Source organism: Hylobates moloch, unplaced genomic scaffold, assembly GCF_009828535.3.
Source record: "Hylobates moloch isolate HMO894 unplaced genomic scaffold, HMol_V3 SCAFFOLD_17, whole genome shotgun sequence".
Lineage (NCBI taxonomy): Eukaryota > Metazoa > Chordata > Mammalia > Primates > Hylobatidae > Hylobates > Hylobates moloch.
The window spans coordinates 13,279,305-13,295,773 of NW_026652292.1; the positions used below are offsets into that span (position 1 = coordinate 13,279,305).

General features: G+C 41.7%; 1 protein-coding gene across 5 annotated transcripts in view; it reads left to right on the forward strand.

The window, feature by feature from the left end:
* TRIO (trio Rho guanine nucleotide exchange factor) overlaps positions 1-16,469 on the forward strand; it is a 362,171-nt gene that overhangs the window by 227,665 nt on the left and 118,037 nt on the right. For all 5 annotated transcript variants that reach the window (XR_009210507.1, XM_032135420.2, XM_032135421.2 and 2 more), the window contains exons 19-25: positions 950-1,064; positions 4,759-4,874; positions 7,793-7,915; positions 13,896-14,090; positions 14,190-14,305; positions 15,092-15,158; positions 15,758-15,867. Coding sequence is in view for 4 of the 5 variants with exons in the window: in XM_032135420.2 (XP_031991311.1) it covers positions 950-1,064; positions 4,759-4,874; positions 7,793-7,915; positions 13,896-14,090; positions 14,190-14,305; positions 15,092-15,158; positions 15,758-15,867 (842 nt within the window). In the remaining variant the exon portion in view is untranslated. The remainder of the gene's footprint in view (positions 1-949; positions 1,065-4,758; positions 4,875-7,792; positions 7,916-13,895; positions 14,091-14,189; positions 14,306-15,091; positions 15,159-15,757; positions 15,868-16,469) is intronic.

Below are 16,469 nucleotides of genomic sequence, written 5' to 3' on the forward strand. Positions count from 1 at the left end.
AGTGGAGACTCATGATGTGTTTTTCTCTTAATTGAAAAAAAGATAGCCTCGCTCCATCTCCTGAAAAAGTCTGGAAACAGTGACCAACCCCAAAGCCCTGATCATCCCGAATGACTAGACTGTGGGCTCTAAATACCATTTAACACTAGAAGGAGATAGAGCTCCTTGAAGAAAAGATTAATTCCAAACCCCAGACAGGAAATGCACAAGATGTTTCCAATTCACATACAATTAAAGGTTTTTTCCTTACCTTCTTTGATTTTATATTTGTATTCTTTTATCTAAAACCCTTATTTTAAAATATATGAATGAAACTGGTTTGGTTTATCCTGCTGCATAAACATAAACACATATTGTCAGTTACCACAATAACATCACGTAACAAAGTTTCAACCAGGATTGGCAAACTCTGAACTGAGGGCTAAGTTGGGCCACATTGATACAGTTTACCTGTCACCTGTGGCTGCTTTCATCTGTTGTTTGTTTGAGTTGTGACGGAGAAAGAGACTGTATGACCCCCCCAAAACTGAAAGTGTTTACTGTCTACCCTATATAGAAATCCAGGCACAGCCCAGCTGAGTTCTGCAGCTCAAACTCGCTCCTTAGGCCGTGATCCAGGGGCAGGCCAGGTGTGCAAACCTCTCTAGACTGGACAGAGACAGGGCTTCCCTTCCTCCATGACCGTAAGCCAGGGGCTGCCCTCTGTTTCCTGCCCCATGGGCCTCTCTATAGGGCAGAATGTAGCAGCAGGTGTCATCAGAGCGAGGGCTTCAGGAGAGAGAGATTTTTTTTTAATTGAATTAGGTTTTTTCCTATGCATTTTCTAAACCAGAAGGTGTCCAGATAAATGTTTTAGGTAAAGACATATGTTAGAGTCCAGTGATGTGTACTCCAAATACACATTTGTAGAAGTCAAATTAGCAACACGTTGCTCTCCGTTGTTTTTTAGGCTTGCACCCTTGCTCGGAGGAATGCAGATGTCTTCCTGAAATACCTGCATAGGAACAGTGTGAACATGCCAGGAATGGTGACGCACATCAAAGCTCCTGAACAGCAAGTGAAAAGTGAGTAGAGCTGAGAATCTCCAGGGGTGGCCCACTGCATGCCTGGCAAGAGACAAAAGGAGCCTGCACGGTGTGTTCTGAACTCTCAACTTCAGTTTCATTTTAAATGTCCGTTTCATGTTAATGAAGTTCTTACTAATGATCTTAGTTTAATAATAAAAAGATTAAACATTTATAGGCTGATATTATATTGAATAGGTTGATAATTTATTGAATAAGTTGAAGAATATAAACAGGGAGAAAATGCAAATTCAAGATGATGTTTACTGCCATTGGCTATTTTGTTAAAGTAAGTGAAAAGTAAATAGGGGGAAGGGGAATACCAGAGTTATCTATAGGCAAAGTATTTTTAAAAGCTCAAGTAGAGAAAATAATCCCAATTTTATCACTATAAAGTATTATTAATTTTGTATATCTAAGGCATAGTTAATAAAAACAAATTGAAAAATAATAATCTATAGGTTATATCATTTGAATATAAAAACCTATAAAACCATGTTTGTGTGTGTGTGTGTGCATATATGTAAGTGTTTAGAAAAAAGTCTGGGAAAGCGTATACTGAATTGTAATAGGATTGATGTGGAAGGAAAATGGATAAAGAAACTAAGGCACAAAGCAAGTAACTTTGACCAGGGCTGCACAGCCTGAGTTTGGTTTTATAGGAAAAAAATTGTGATAATCAGTTAGCAAATGATTCATCTCACACTTTTCAAAACAATATGATTGGCAAAAACTTTCTACGTTACATTCTACTGTCTGCTTATCTGATTCATCTATTAGTTGTCACAAAATAATTTTGTTACACCACTATAATTCTCTAAGTTCTATCAGTAAAACATATTTATTGATGGGCTTTTTCTTCTGGAAAAATGTGCAGCTCACAAAAGCAACCATTTTTCTGCATGAATAAGTCTTCTGGGCCAGCAAGTTATTTGCATTGATAATTGGTTTACTTGGCTTATTTCCTGTAGAAATAAGTTCACCCATCTCTCAATATTGCTTTTATTTGTTGGTTGTGTCCTATTCTTTCTGATTGAAGATCTTGTGGTCCTTTCTAGGTTGCGCTAGTTTGACACACGTTTGTGTGTGAGAGGGAGACTGTGTTTCGTTTATTCCCTCATTAGATCTTCATTATGCCTTTGCTGTTGTATATCCTAATGTTGGATGCTGTGAAGAATTAAAACAGAAGTGTTCTGTTTCCCTCAGAGCCTACTTGGGGGTGAAAGGTTTATTTATGCTCGAATCAGTGCACTAAGTTCCTGTAAGAGTAATGGTGGCAGAAGAGACAGTATAACCCCAGGGCACAGGCAAGGAAGAGTCTCAGACCACGTGGTCAGAGGACCCCCAGGAGCTTGAGGAAGCCCCATATCCAAGAGGGCACTTGGCACTGTTGGCTGCTCACTTGCCCAAAATCAGTACTGGCTGAGGCAGAGACTGTGGAAATGAGAGACTAGAAAAAATGCGTTAGCTCGTATTCATTTTCATGTGCAATATTTTCATGTAAGTGATAGCTTAATTTTTTAGCAGACTTCAGATTTCAAAGTTTTAATTTATCTCACTAAACTAGTTTACCTCTTCAGTGGAGTGAAAATAACAGCATGACCACTGGTCCCTGGGGGATAGTTGGCAGTGTCTAAAGGCATTTTTTATTGTTATCAAAAATGATGACACCATATTGTCACCATAAGAATATGGTGGTATTTAGGGTGATAATGGTAGAGATGGAGAAAAGTCAATAAATCTGGTGTTCATTTTGGAGGTAGTATTGAGAGAGTCTGTTGTTAGGCTGGATGTAAATGCTGCTCTTCTGTTCTTACTTATCACAAAGTACAGCCTGCTAGGAACTCAGTAAGTGTTTGTGGAAAACTTCCTATATTAATGGTTTTCCAATACAATAAAGTTACCAGGAGCCCTTTATTTGATTTGCAGTTTCAGTCTTGGGAATTTTTTTCTTAAGTTTTTTGTTTGTTTCATAAACTTCTAGAGCAAAACAGACTTAGTGTCAAAAACTCAAAAAGTGTACAAATGTATATAAGTTACCTAATTCCTTAGCTACTGGTAACCACTGTCAAGACTTTTGTGCAACCTTTCTGTGCATATAAATGTAAATATGTGATATAAACATGTATATTTCACTCACCCATCCCACTTTAATTTGTTACAAAAATAGGACTATATTACCTTGCAACTTGCATCTTTCACTTAATAATGTATCTTAGTCATCTTTCTATGTCAGAATTTAAAGATCTGCTGTTCTTTTTAATACCCAGTATAGCATTTCTGAAGTTAATTTGACCTGTCCCTCAATTAATGGGTCATTCATTGCTGCCCATTTTCCACTGTTCTAACCAGCGCTTCAGTGTTCCAACATCTTTGTACAAACAGTTTTGAATACTTGTGTGAGCACTGTTCATCTGAGAGATAGATTCCCAGTTCAAAGGTATGCATGCACCTTTCCAGTGTCATTCCCCGGGGTCATCATACTCAGTTTTTCTCCCTCCATAATAGAGGATCGTGATTACCTGTTCCCTTACTCTTTCCAACACTGGATCTTATCCGTCTGCCAGAAAAGCAGTGAAAGATGGTCTCATCCTTTGAGGTTAAATGTGTTCCTGTATATTTAGTGACTGTATTTTTTAAATTGTGAACTTCACATTTGTCGGCTTTGCTCATTCTTCTAAAGAATTGTTCATCATTTTTCTGTTGACTATTCTGTGTCATATGTTCCCAATTCTTCAAAATTTTTTGTCTGTGCACCAGTTTTTGGTGGTTCTTGTTTGGTTATGACATTTTAAATGTTTGTATAATGAGGGTTTTTTTGGTTTTTTTTTTTTGTTTTTTTTTGCCTTTATAACTTCATGCTTCTCTGCTTCCCCACTTCATGTCCTTTCCTCTCCTAAGGGGTTATGGTTTTGTGTTTCTTTTTCTTTTCTTTTTTTTTTGAGACAGAGTCTTGCCCTGTCGCCTAGGCTGGAGTGCAATGACGTGATCTTGGCTCACTGCAACCTCTGCCTCCCAGGTTGAAGCGAGTCTCCTGCCTCAGCCTCCCAAGTAGCTGGGACTACAGGCACCCACCACCACGCCCTGCTAATTTTTGTATTTTTAGTAGAGACAGAGTTTCGCTCTGTTGGCCATTCTGGTCTCAGACTCCTGACCTCAGGTGATCCACCCGCCTGCCTCAGCCTCCCAAAGTACTGGGATTACAGGTGTGAGCCACCATGCCTGGCCTGGTTTTTCTTTTTTTTTTTTAATCCACCCTTGTTGATTATTACTTCACCATTTTGATACAACCTTTAATCTGTATAAAACTCCATCTACACAAGGTTTTAATAGTCTTGAAAAAAATGCTGATTTTTTTTTCAGGCATTGTCGAATTGTATATTATAAAATAGTGCATTATGTCGAATTCATATTACAAAATACACATATCCCACGAATCCATCCAGCCAGAGGTATTATAGACTGACCTTAAATTTCCAGTGGTCTCTTTATCGTAAGATGATCGGATGGAGGTGAGAGTGAGAAGAGGTCTGGTCGACATGCTCACTGAGACAGGAAAGCAGAGTGATTCTTTATTTATCGTGCTGTCTTGCCATGGCATTTGCATTAAAATCTAAATAAAAATGAATGGAATTTTGCGGGTGTTTTAATTTATTGCAAGCACCAACATACATCATTTTCTTTTTCCTCTCAGATATCTTGAATGAGCTCTTCCAACGGGAGAACAGGGTATTGCATTATTGGACCATGAGGAAGAGACGGCTAGACCAGTGTCAGCAGTACGTGGTCTTTGAGAGGAGTGCCAAGCAGGTCAGTGCACACCTGGTGCCCAGCCTCCCCCCACACCCCCATGCTCACACCTGTCTCCACAGAGAGGCCGAGCTTGACATTTCCGCCATCTTGAAAACCACTTTCTAATGACAAACAGTATAGCCTTCTAGTTAAGTTTGTTATAAAAAGAAAACCCCACAGCCTGGTAAAAGCATGTCACTCAGTGATTTTGACCCTCAGCAAATGTGCCTTCCCCTACTGTCTTTACCTCATCTCTAAGACAGCAAAGTACAAGTAATAATGATGAGGATTATTTAAAAATTATTGGGGAATCTTGGTTCTGTACTTAGGTAAATACCATGGATTTTTTTTATATTGATGTATTTATATTTTCAAGACAAAGTTTTTATTTTTCTGATTAATCAAGTTAAAATTAAGTAGGAAATGTGACAGAATATCTTCCCTTTTTTCTTTTTCTGTTTTTTTTTGAGACAGAGTTTTGCTCTTGTTGCCTAGGCTGGAGTGCAATGGCGTGGTCTCAGCTCACTGCAACCTCCATCTCCCAGGTTCAAGCGATTCTCCTGCCTCAACCTCCCAAGTAGCTGTGATTACAGGCGTCTACCACCACGCCTGAGTAATTTTTATATTTTTAGTGGAGATGAGGTTTCACCATGTTGGCCAGGCTAGTCTCAAACTCCTGACCTCAGGTGATCTGACCGCCTTGGCCTCCCAAAGTGCTGGGATTACAGGCATGAGCCACCACACCTGGCCCAGAATTTCTAATAATTTAGTATAGTCAGAAAGTGTTGATGTATCAAGGGGGTACATTTGGAGTATCCCCTTCTTAAGTCATTTTGGGATGAAGTGCTTCTGCCTGTATCATCAGTCATGGAAGAAGATCATTTTATTGTAAAATCTGACCTCATCTTAAATATTAAGATTCCTGTCACTTCTGTTTTGCCTTAGCGATAGCTTAAGAATCCGTAAACTTTCATCCAGAATTTGGGGGGTCTGGAGGGAAGCACAGGGGAGAAGATGATTCCTCCAGTGTCTGTGTGTGGCCCAACCCTGGTCTGGATGCCTTAAAGTCACCCAGGGCAATTCTGTGATGACAGTTGGTGTTGACCCACATTCTGACCATGACACGGACCCATCTTCTGAATCCAGCTTGCAGCCTCATATGCAGCTGATCCAGAGCAGGCATTGGATACATGCTTTTTAGCTGAAGAAAAATTAACTTTCTTAGCAGAGGTTTCACGCTTAAGGAACAGCTTTTGTTCCATTTTGAAAAATGTAAGTCTCAAGGACGCAGCCCGTGCTCAGAACGGCTCAGTTCCCAGAGTTGGATGAACTGGGTTCCTAGGCCAGGGATCTGGCGCCCCACCTTGGCCCTTCTCTCCTCCCAGGTGTAGCCAGCATGTTCCCAACAGCTAGGTGGCATGCAGTCGTGTTTGGTAAATTACACTCTCTTAACATTTTATTAGACAGTTTAACCATATTTAAGATCATTGGAGGCCCGGTTGGATTTCTAATTAGAGATGGTTTCAGGTTCTTTTCTCACATAACTATGTTATCTCTCCATTGAAAGACAATCCCTCAGCTATAGAGAAGCAAAATTGTACATAATTCTGTTGGCAGAGAAAGATAATGGAATGTATTGTTGCATTTTCCTAAAGTCTGCTTATTCACCGAAAATAAAATCCTGAAGTGCGTGCTGTTGCAAGTGGTGCCCTGTCTGCCTTCCGGCCGTTCCGCTTCTGTTCACTGTCACAATATGCAGCGGATACCCAGTGCTTCCGCAGACCGGCCTCCAGGGCTCTCGCTGATCTTGCCTTGGTGCAGGCCCCTCCCACCTGCTGGCCACCCACCCCAGGCCTCGCTGCTCTGCTTCCTATCTCCCACTCTGGTCATTGCCTTTCTTGGTGCTCATTTGTGGCTTGTTCTCATCTCTCTTTCCTCTTCTGTCTCTTTCTGTGTGCTGTCTCCCAGCCCAGGCCTCCATTTCTGGTCTCCGGATTCATAAATCCCAGTTACATCCTTGACATCGCTCCACAGTGACTTTATGAAAAGCAGAACTGCACTCTCGGTTCCCTGTCTCCGTGTCCCTCTTGTCTTACTTGTTGTTAGAAACGACTAGGTGTGGTGTTCTCAGTTCCTTCTTCCCCGCGCCCCGCCTCCTCCTTCACTCCTTGTTCCTGCACCAGGTCCAGGAGGCGCAGACCTCTGGGTTTCTCAGCCCCGTCCTGTCCCGTCCCGTCCTTTCCACTGCTGCCCTGGCCATGTCCCCTTGCCCCTCTGCTCCAGGGCGCTCCCCAGGGCGGCTGCCTCCCCTCTCTCTCCACTCTAGTCCTTTCCTGAAAAAGGCTCATAGTAGTGGTTTCTTTCATTGTACTTTTATTGTGCCTTTAGGTTCACGGTTACAAGAAACTCAAACTATTTTTTTTTTTTTTTTTGTGGGAGTGTACATTAGTTCATTACGACAGTATGACGGTTCCTCAAGGATCTAGAACCAGAAATACCATTTGACCTAGCAATCCTATTATTGGGTATATACCCAAAGAATTATAAATCACTGTACTATAAACTCATGCACACGTATGTTTATTGCAACGCTATTCACAATAGCAAAGACTTGGAACCAACCCAAATGCCCATCAACAATAGACTGGATAAAGAAAATGTGACACATACACACCATGGAATACTAAGAAACTCAAACTTTTTATTGTTGCAACATAAGCGATACCATTATAACCATCTAGAATGTCCTTTTTAAAAATTTTGTAATTGTGATCAGACTTCAGTTTTATTTCAGAAACTTGTCTGTCTGGGAGGGAATGCTTCTCGATGCTGCCAGCCTTGGTTTGTGATTTGACCTTTAAATGAGGTGCTCGGGGCTTTGGGCTCCTCTCAGGAATGTTTAGCCCTCTGACTCCATTCATTCCTTCCCATTCCAGGCTTTGGAATGGATCCATGACAATGGCGAGTTCTACCTTTCCACGCACACCTCCACGGGCTCCAGTATACAGCACACCCAGGAGCTCCTGAAAGAGCACGAGGAGTTCCAGATAACTGCAAAGGTGGGTTCAGAGTGGACTTTGTGTAGTGGCCTCTAAGTCGAAAGGGAGTCTTCAAAAATATCATAAAGAAATACCTCATGAGATTGGAGAAAAGAATGACCCAGTGGGCTGTTCCACATTAACTGGGGGATGCTTCCTCCTTCCGTTCACGTGTGTCCCTCCGTGTCCTCCACCTCCTCCCTTTATCTGTGTCCTTTGTCCCTCTGATGTCTGTGAATACTGCCATCTCTCTCCTTTTCTTCCTTGTCCTTCCCATTATTCCCTTCTACACTTTCCCCTTCCTGTTTACTTCTCTAAGATGTTTTCTGAGGACTTGCTATTTTTGTGAAACATTATTTGGTGTCCCCAAGTTGACCTTTATGTATTTTCGGGGTGTTTCCTTTCCTACACCTGGGGGTGTTTCACCGTCTTTAGATGGTGAAAACTGTTACAGTCGTGTTGCTCACGCTCAGTCCAGCCTGCAGTTGTCTGTGTTTTATGGTTGGCAGAGTCTTGTGTCATTGCCTCTGTTAGTGCTTGTTCAGAGGTGTCTAAAACTTGAGGCATTTTCATTTTTCTCCTGAAAATAAAAATAAAATTATGAAATCAAATTATCTTTATGGCATATGCCATATATGTGAGTAAATATGGCTTTTTGAGGAAAAATATAAGAATCTGCATATTGACCTGAATGTTGTCCCAATTAAGGCTTATACCTGTAGAGGCTGAGTCCTTCCAAGAACTCACAACAGTTTTGAGACTCTTGTCAAGTCACCATTGCAACCTGTGGGGTTTTTGTTTTTCAAAGTCTGAATATACGTCCTTTGTAGTATTTTCTGAAGTGCCTCTATTGTTGATGACAGATTTCGAGTTTTTGGAAAAATCTGACAATTATTTCAAATGTATAAGAGTGGGAAATAAATTATAAGTGGGATAATATTTTTGGTTAAAAAGAAGTGTATCTATAAAGTAGCAAGATTGGTTATCTCCTGTGGCCCCTACCCTGGCTAAAACATAACAGGAATTTTTCAATCATGTAGGAGAGGACAGCTACTTTGTATTATGTTTATTTGTCCATGTTTATGTTTTCTGTTACTATTGCTGACTCTTCCTGCTCTTCTTTGCCACCCTCTACTCCTGGTCCCCAAAGCTCTCTTTTCCCTCGGCCCTGAGGTGCTGGGCTCTCTCCTTTTCCACGGCTCCTATCGTGGAGGCTCACACAGGCAAGCAGGGCTGCAGAGAGACCAGGCATGGGGGGCGCAGCAAGAAGACCCGGCCCAGGGTGGGGGTGTGGTGAGCACTGGGGGAGGGCAGGGCGCAGGACCGCGGGACAGTAGCTGCCCCCAGAGGCACAATGAGCACTAAGGAGGGCCGCCTCACCCTCCCCTGCAGGTAAGGATCATGGCTTTTCCACCTCCACATACACACCTGGCTGGACAGTTTTCACTTTTTGTTAATATTTAGATATTAAATAATAGTTATGCACATTATATGATCTGTATTTAGGGGCGTATGTGTGTCTATGTGTGTGTTAGACATGGGATCTTGCTCTGTTACCCAGGCTGGAATGCAGTGGCACCATAATGGCTCAGTGCATCCTCAAACTTCTGAGCTCAAGGGATCCTCTTCAAACTCCTGAGCTCAAGGGAGGCTGAGGTGGGAGGATCGCTTGAGGCCAGGAGTTTAAGACCAGGTTGGGCAAGATGACAAGATCCTGTCTCTACAAAAAGAATTTTTTTTAATTAGTTGGGCGTGGTGGTGTGTGTGCCTAAACTCCCAAGCCATGTTTGCTTATTTGAATATTGTTTGATTATAAAGGTATTAAGAAAATGCCTAGCATCGCATACCACACTCAAAGCTAGATTTAAGATTTGCCATCTTTCACCTCTGCTCCACTCTGCAGGCCATTGTGTGTGGCCAGACGGCCTGCTCACTGCCCAGCTCCAGGTGCGGTGCGTGGGGGATGTGATGTGCACTGTCTGGAACTGAGTAACATGGTGGCCTGCTCCACTAATAAAGTGTATATGAAAGAATTCTTCCATTCCTGAATATTCCTTTTCCTCAAGTTTGATGTGTGGTTATTGAAAGATTGGGCAATGATAGGCTTATTTTTATTCTTGTATTTTATAAGAAATGTCTAAAATTGTGAGTGATATGTGACCTTTCTGATCCTCAAATATGTAAAAGTATTTCTTTTGTTGGGTTTATCGAATTGGTTCTACTAAGAGGAACTGGTAGATTTTGAAAAGAACACCCCTCACCTTTCCTTTTCTTAGCAATCTTTTTCTTTGGTTTCTGACTGCCTTTCCCTTAATCAGAAAACACCTACTTTGGTGTTTGGAGATGTCCTTTGATTTTTCATCATGAGCTAAGGCTCCCTCACTTGCCTTCTGTCACCCGACCTTAGAATCTTCTAAGAAACCATTTTGCTTTTACCGTATAGAGAATTCTTAGCTCTGAAAGGAAAGTCTTTCAGCGCACTTGTTATGATGTTATAACATTTTTAGTGTTGATGGAAATGAAGCTGGAAGGCTAAACAAGAGTCTCCCATCACTGGCTCACTGAGACTCGGCTCGGTCCCTTTGCAGCTCTCAGTGCAGTCATTTCTCCACGGGTCTTGCAGGCACCACCTGCATCCAGGTTGTGGGTGTTTATTTAAGAGAGATTTCTGTCCTCACCCCAAACCTAATGACGTAGGCTCTCTTGGAGAGAGGCCTGCGGATAAGCATTTGAACAGCTCACCACGTGATTTTTGCACACACTGAGGTCCGGAAGCCCTTGCCTTACTGACGCCACAACCTTCTTCCCATAGGGCTTCCTGTGGTCCTAATCATCAACGTCCCCAGTGCCAAATGCCTTACTTTGTTAGAAAGTGTCTAACACCATTTAATTTCTGTCTAAGAACATGATGAGCAAAGCTTTCTTGAGCTTGTGGACTTAAGACTTCAATTTGCTTTTATTTTTCTCCAGTTCCTCGATTATGCCTACAGATGAGGTTGTTCAGTTAAAATGTTTATGTGCTTTTTAAGCGCTGTAACAATCTCTAGAGATAACAAATAGAATAAGAATGAAAATCCTTACAAGATCTCACTTTAAAAGATGTAAGAATTTTTTTTTTAAATGATGTTTTCCAAGGTAAATGGCTTTGGAAAAAAAATTAGGTTGGATTTATATCTCACCTTGATACCGAGATAAATACCAGAAGAAGATTTAAATATCAGCAGTGGTACCTAATAGTACCAGAAGAAATAACAGGATATTTTTTATATCCTCCTATGCAGAAATTTGTCTAAATGACACAAAATCCAAACCCATGAAAGAAAAGGTTAATAAATTCACCTACACAAAAAAATGTAAAACTTTACACAAGACAGTCCACCATAAGGAACATCTAAAGATAAAAATCAAATAGAGAAGATATATAGGCAGCTCATATCACAAAGGACTGATTTCCCAGTAAGAAAGAACTTTTACAAATCAATAAGGAAAAAAAAGACCAAGAAAATGGACAAAAGATGTTAAACATATGTCATGGGAAGGGAATAAATGGCTTTCACCATGAGATCATCAACTTTACTTAATATAAGAAAAGCGTACATCAAAACCACACTGAGTTCATTTCACCCAGTGGATTAGCCGAGATCAAAAAGGTGGACCCCATGCTGCGTGGACGAGGCTCGGTTGCTGGGGGAATGGAGCAGGGCAGCCCCTCAGAGGCCTCTGGCGGCATCTTCCTGCCCGCTCGCACTCCTGCCTGCTCGCACTGCACTTCCTGTCTGCCCCAGCAGTTGCAGGTCTCACAATGTGTGTTACGGCAGCAGCACTCAGGCACATGTCTAACCACTGGTCATGCAACTGATTGATTTCTTGCATTGTTGCCGTGGTAGACAGAATTTGGAAACAACACAGAGACCTACTGATAGAGAGACGTTAACTTACGTGCATCCATACAGTTCACATCCATATGGTGAAATATTACCCAGCTCTAAACACAGGCGAGGACTTTAGTTCTGATCAGGAGGGACAACTAGGATTTGTTCAGTAGAAAATGCTAATACAGAGCAGTGTTTGTTGTATGCAAGCACATGTGTAAGAAATATGAGAGAGAAAAATACTATGTACATTTGTGCACTTGCTTGTACATGCACATAAAATGTCTCTGAAGTGATAGCAAGAAGCTGGTAATTGGAACTGGTGACAGTGGAAGGTGGGGTGAGAAAAGTTTTTACTTTGTATCTTTTTTACCTTTGGAATTTTGAATCCTGTAAATGTATTTTAAAAATTACCAATGCAAGTAAAAATATATTGAGATATTTTTAAAGTTCTTAGGTTAGCAGATTTATGGTACTTAGTTTTTATCACACCATTCAGTTGCTCGATAATTCTTGTTTAATTTTGGCAAGCTGCATTATCTTTTTATCTTCACTTCTGTGTCCCCATCACTTAAAACACTCAATAGCTTTCTTAACCCCTTAAAGATAGACATACAGGTAGTTTACAATGCCTTCCACAGATGGCCCCTGTGGCAACGTAAGAGATGTTAGCGAGACAAGCAAAGATTTCTGGGCTGTGAAGGTGACATTCTCACAGGAGAAGGACAGATGATGATTGTAAAAAATCACTTGCACCCTCTGTCAGAGGGCCATGCATGCTATGGGAAGCAGCAGAGCAGAAGAATAGGCAGGGAAGCAAGCTGCAGTTTAAGGGGGTCCAGGGAGGGCCCGCTAAGAGAGTGGCGTTTATTTGAGTAGAGACGTGAAGGAGCCATAGGGGTATCTGGGGGAGTGGCTTTCCAGGCAGAAGCACCAGTGCAGAGGCCCCGAGGAGGGTGTTGGCCTGGAAGGGTGAGTTGGTGAGCCACAGCTGGGGGATGGGGTGCTGTTGGGTGGCTGGGGGCTGGCTGGAGTGTTGGGGTTATTTGTGTAGAGTCTGGAGGATCTTGACGGCTGACTTCACAGGTTACCCAGTGAATTATGTCTTAGAACTTTGATTTTACAAGCTAAGATCATTTATCTGGGTTTTGAACTCTGACCTTCTTTCTTTTGGGGATTTTTAAAGTCAGCTACCTGAATATGTGTTAAAAAGATTTTCTAGTTAAAACTTAACGAAGAATAGCAGGTTCCATAGAAGAGGAGTAACTCACTTGTTTGAAAACACTATAACAAAGGAAGCCTAATAGTAATAACCCTCGAAATGGATGTGAAGAGAGAGAGCTGTTGAGAAATCAGAGTTGAGTGAGGTTGCCAAATGGTATATATAACTTGTTGTATGGTTGTCCGTGTATCTCTGTGAAAAATAATAAATTATGCTTAACTTAATGAAAGATCTTTTCTGTGTACATATAAAATAGGATAATTTTAGAGAGAGCTCTTAAAACAGGGAAACAAAATTTACAGTACCTCTATATAGATAATTTCCTGACTAGTGAATTTTCCTTCACATTTTCTAAGAGTTAAAAAAGCAATCAGCGTGATGCAGAGGAGCTTCATGAGGGATTTTGTTGAGTGCCTGCTGTGGGGACAGCCTTGGCCACACATGCTTCAGGAAAACCAAAAAGTCAGATGGCTGCTTGCCCCGAAAGAGCCGTGGGTCCAGTTGGGTACAAAAAGTAAACGTGCATAGAGCGAGGAGTGGTCTTTGCTCAGCGGCTTTGAGGAGAGTAGCGGCGCTGTGAAGACCGCGTTCTTCACATACATTCCTTCACGCATCCATTCTACACGTTTTTACTAAGCACCTCCTAGATGAAGACGTTGCTGAAAAATAGTCTAAGTTTCTTCTTTGAGGTCATAAAAGTGCCATTCACTGTGGAAGAGCTAAGGAGAGATAGCTGGTCAGGAATCCAGGAGATGGAGTGGGTGGACCTGGGGCTTTGGTCTCAGTTTCTACCAGCGGCCGGTTTTCCTGTTCAGAGCTCAGAGTTGGAGGCAAGTCGCCACTGTGTTTCAGGTTTCTGGCAGTCGGGTTCATTTGCCACACAATACTTTCCTGTTGTTTTTTGCAGCAAACCAAAGAGAGAGTGAAGCTATTGATACAGCTGGCTGATGGCTTTTGTGAAAAAGGGCATGCCCATGCGGCAGAGATAAAAAAATGTGTTACTGCCGTGGATAAGAGGTACAGAGATTTCTCTCTGCGGATGGAGAAGTACAGGACCTCTTTGGAAAAAGCCCTGGGGATTTCTTCAGATTCCAACAAATCGGTAAATGGCCTTGTGCAAACTGAATAAATTATGGTCGTCTTCCTAATGCCCTCTCTGCTGATTTAATTAACTGAGTTCATTGGCTCTCTTTTTCCACAGAGTAAAAGTCTCCAGCTCGATATCATTCCAGCCAGTATCCCTGGCTCAGAGGTGAAACTTCGAGATGCTGCTCATGAACTTAACGAAGAGAAGCGGAAATCTGCCCGCAGGAAAGAGTAAGCCAGTCTTTCAGAATCTACCAGGATTCATTGGAAAAGTGAAGAGAATGTCATTTGGACAAACATGCTGCTGTGTGTGCTTTGAAGTCACATGGCACCCAGGCTTTGTGTTGCTCTGGGTGGACTTAGTTGTGTCAGCACAGACTTCACTGGGTTCACTGTCCTCTTATCACCTGGTTCAGAAACAGCATCTAGTTTTTATCTCTGTGCCTGTGTTTCATGTGGAGTTGATGAATTGTCATTGATAGGTAGTGAGACTAAGGAGAGGAAATTAATAGTTTTTATCACACCTAAAACAAATGTAGGTGTGTAAAAGTTGCCAGTTAGTAAACTCTGTATAAATAAAAAAGAGTGCTCTAATCCAGTGGTTCTCAATTGGCAGTTTCGTCCCCCAGGGGCACTTGGCAATGCGAGGGGACACTTTGGTTGTCACAGTGGGGAGGGGGAGGGAGTGCTTTTGGCTTCTAGTGGGAAGCTGCTGAGCACTCTCCGGTGCAGAGGACAGCCCCACAGCAGAGTTACCTGGCCCCAAATGTCCACAGTGGCAGATTGAGAAACCCTGATCTGTCGGTACCTCAGTAAAATGTGTGCAGAAATATTTTTTCCCCTTTGAATTAGCAGCTGGATACTGTTGTTCTGTCTATTCGTGATTTACCTCTCCAAAATGATCACTCTAAGACTAATACTTTCAGACCCACTCTTGTTATTTCATAAATCCATAAAAGTAGATAGTGAAGTAAGCTGCACCCTGACTGTACTCCTCGCTGTCTTCCTCTCTTGAAGGTTCATAATGGCTGAGCTCATTCAAACTGAAAAGGCTTATGTAAGAGACCTCCGGGAATGTATGGATGTAAGTAAGTTTTTTTTTGCTTGTTTATTTAGATTGAGCATAAGCTTGCTGTTTTATTCTTACCTGTTGGTAGTCCTTAGAATAATCACAATTTTTTTCTGTCATTTTTTCAAATGTAAAGTATGCTTCAGCAGCCGGTTTCGTGTTTCTGCACTTCTGTAGAGTTCTAGGTTTGTTTTTCACTCATTACAGAGATGATACAGCATTAATCCTCTCATTCTGTTTATCACATGATGGCCTGGCTGACATTCTCTTTGTATAGAATTGTACAGCAGCTTCAGAGAAATGTGCCTACTAATTATGACTGGCAACTAATACTCAGTGGTATCAGGAATATTGGTTGTACTTGTGGAGTAGGTTAATTCCAAAATTTGAAGCTGGGAATCATTTTACAGTTGAAAAGTATAGGAACTCTTTTCAAGTATTAACAGCAACTGAGGGCCTTTTTAGGAGGGTTTTTTATGTTTTGTAAAAGGGTCCAGTCCTCAGTTATACTTTCACTTATACATTAACTCTGTGTATTTACAGATGTCAGAAACAGCTGTTTGTTGAAAATGTGGTGTTTATTTTTGTCTAACCCCTGTTTCCCTCTCGGCCAGACCTACCTGTGGGAAATGACCAGTGGTGTGGAAGAGATTCCACCTGGCATTGTAAACAAAGAACTCATCATCTTCGGAAACATGCAGGAAATCTACGAATTTCATAATAAGTGAGTGGCTTTTTCTTTTGGAGCAGTTACTCTTGAAATCCACATGTTGAAGTTTCATCACAAGAAATGAACCATTCCCTTTGAATTAAGCAGATTTCAGCGATTTTGTTGCCATTTGAATGAAGCCTATCAGACTTTCTCCAAAAAGACTGACATTCTAGAAACTCTTTTAATACAGACTCAACTTTATGTTTGTACTTATCTTCTACAGAAATAAGATCAGGAAAACTATGGAGATATTTTCATAGGAAGCTTAATTTCTCTGAAGCCGAGCCGTCAGGTGCCCCTGTGAGTTACTTCTGAGGGTTGAGAGACAGTGGAGCCCCCTTGGGACTGCAGGCCTGTGCTGTTTGCTCTCTAATAGTAAGAGATAGGAACTGAAGAAGCAACAGAAGTGTATTCTGACCAAAATAAAATGCACTTTCCATTGGCCACAGGAGGTACATGATTCTCTTTTAATATTTTTAAAAGCAGTGGTGGCAGAAGCTCCTTTAGGTGGCCTGTGGTGAGATGATGCTGGGGTCAGCAAGAGCGCAGTCCCCTCACTCCTCAGCAGAAGGCAGAAAAGACCAAATGGGTTTTCAGCCAAATATTTACATCTC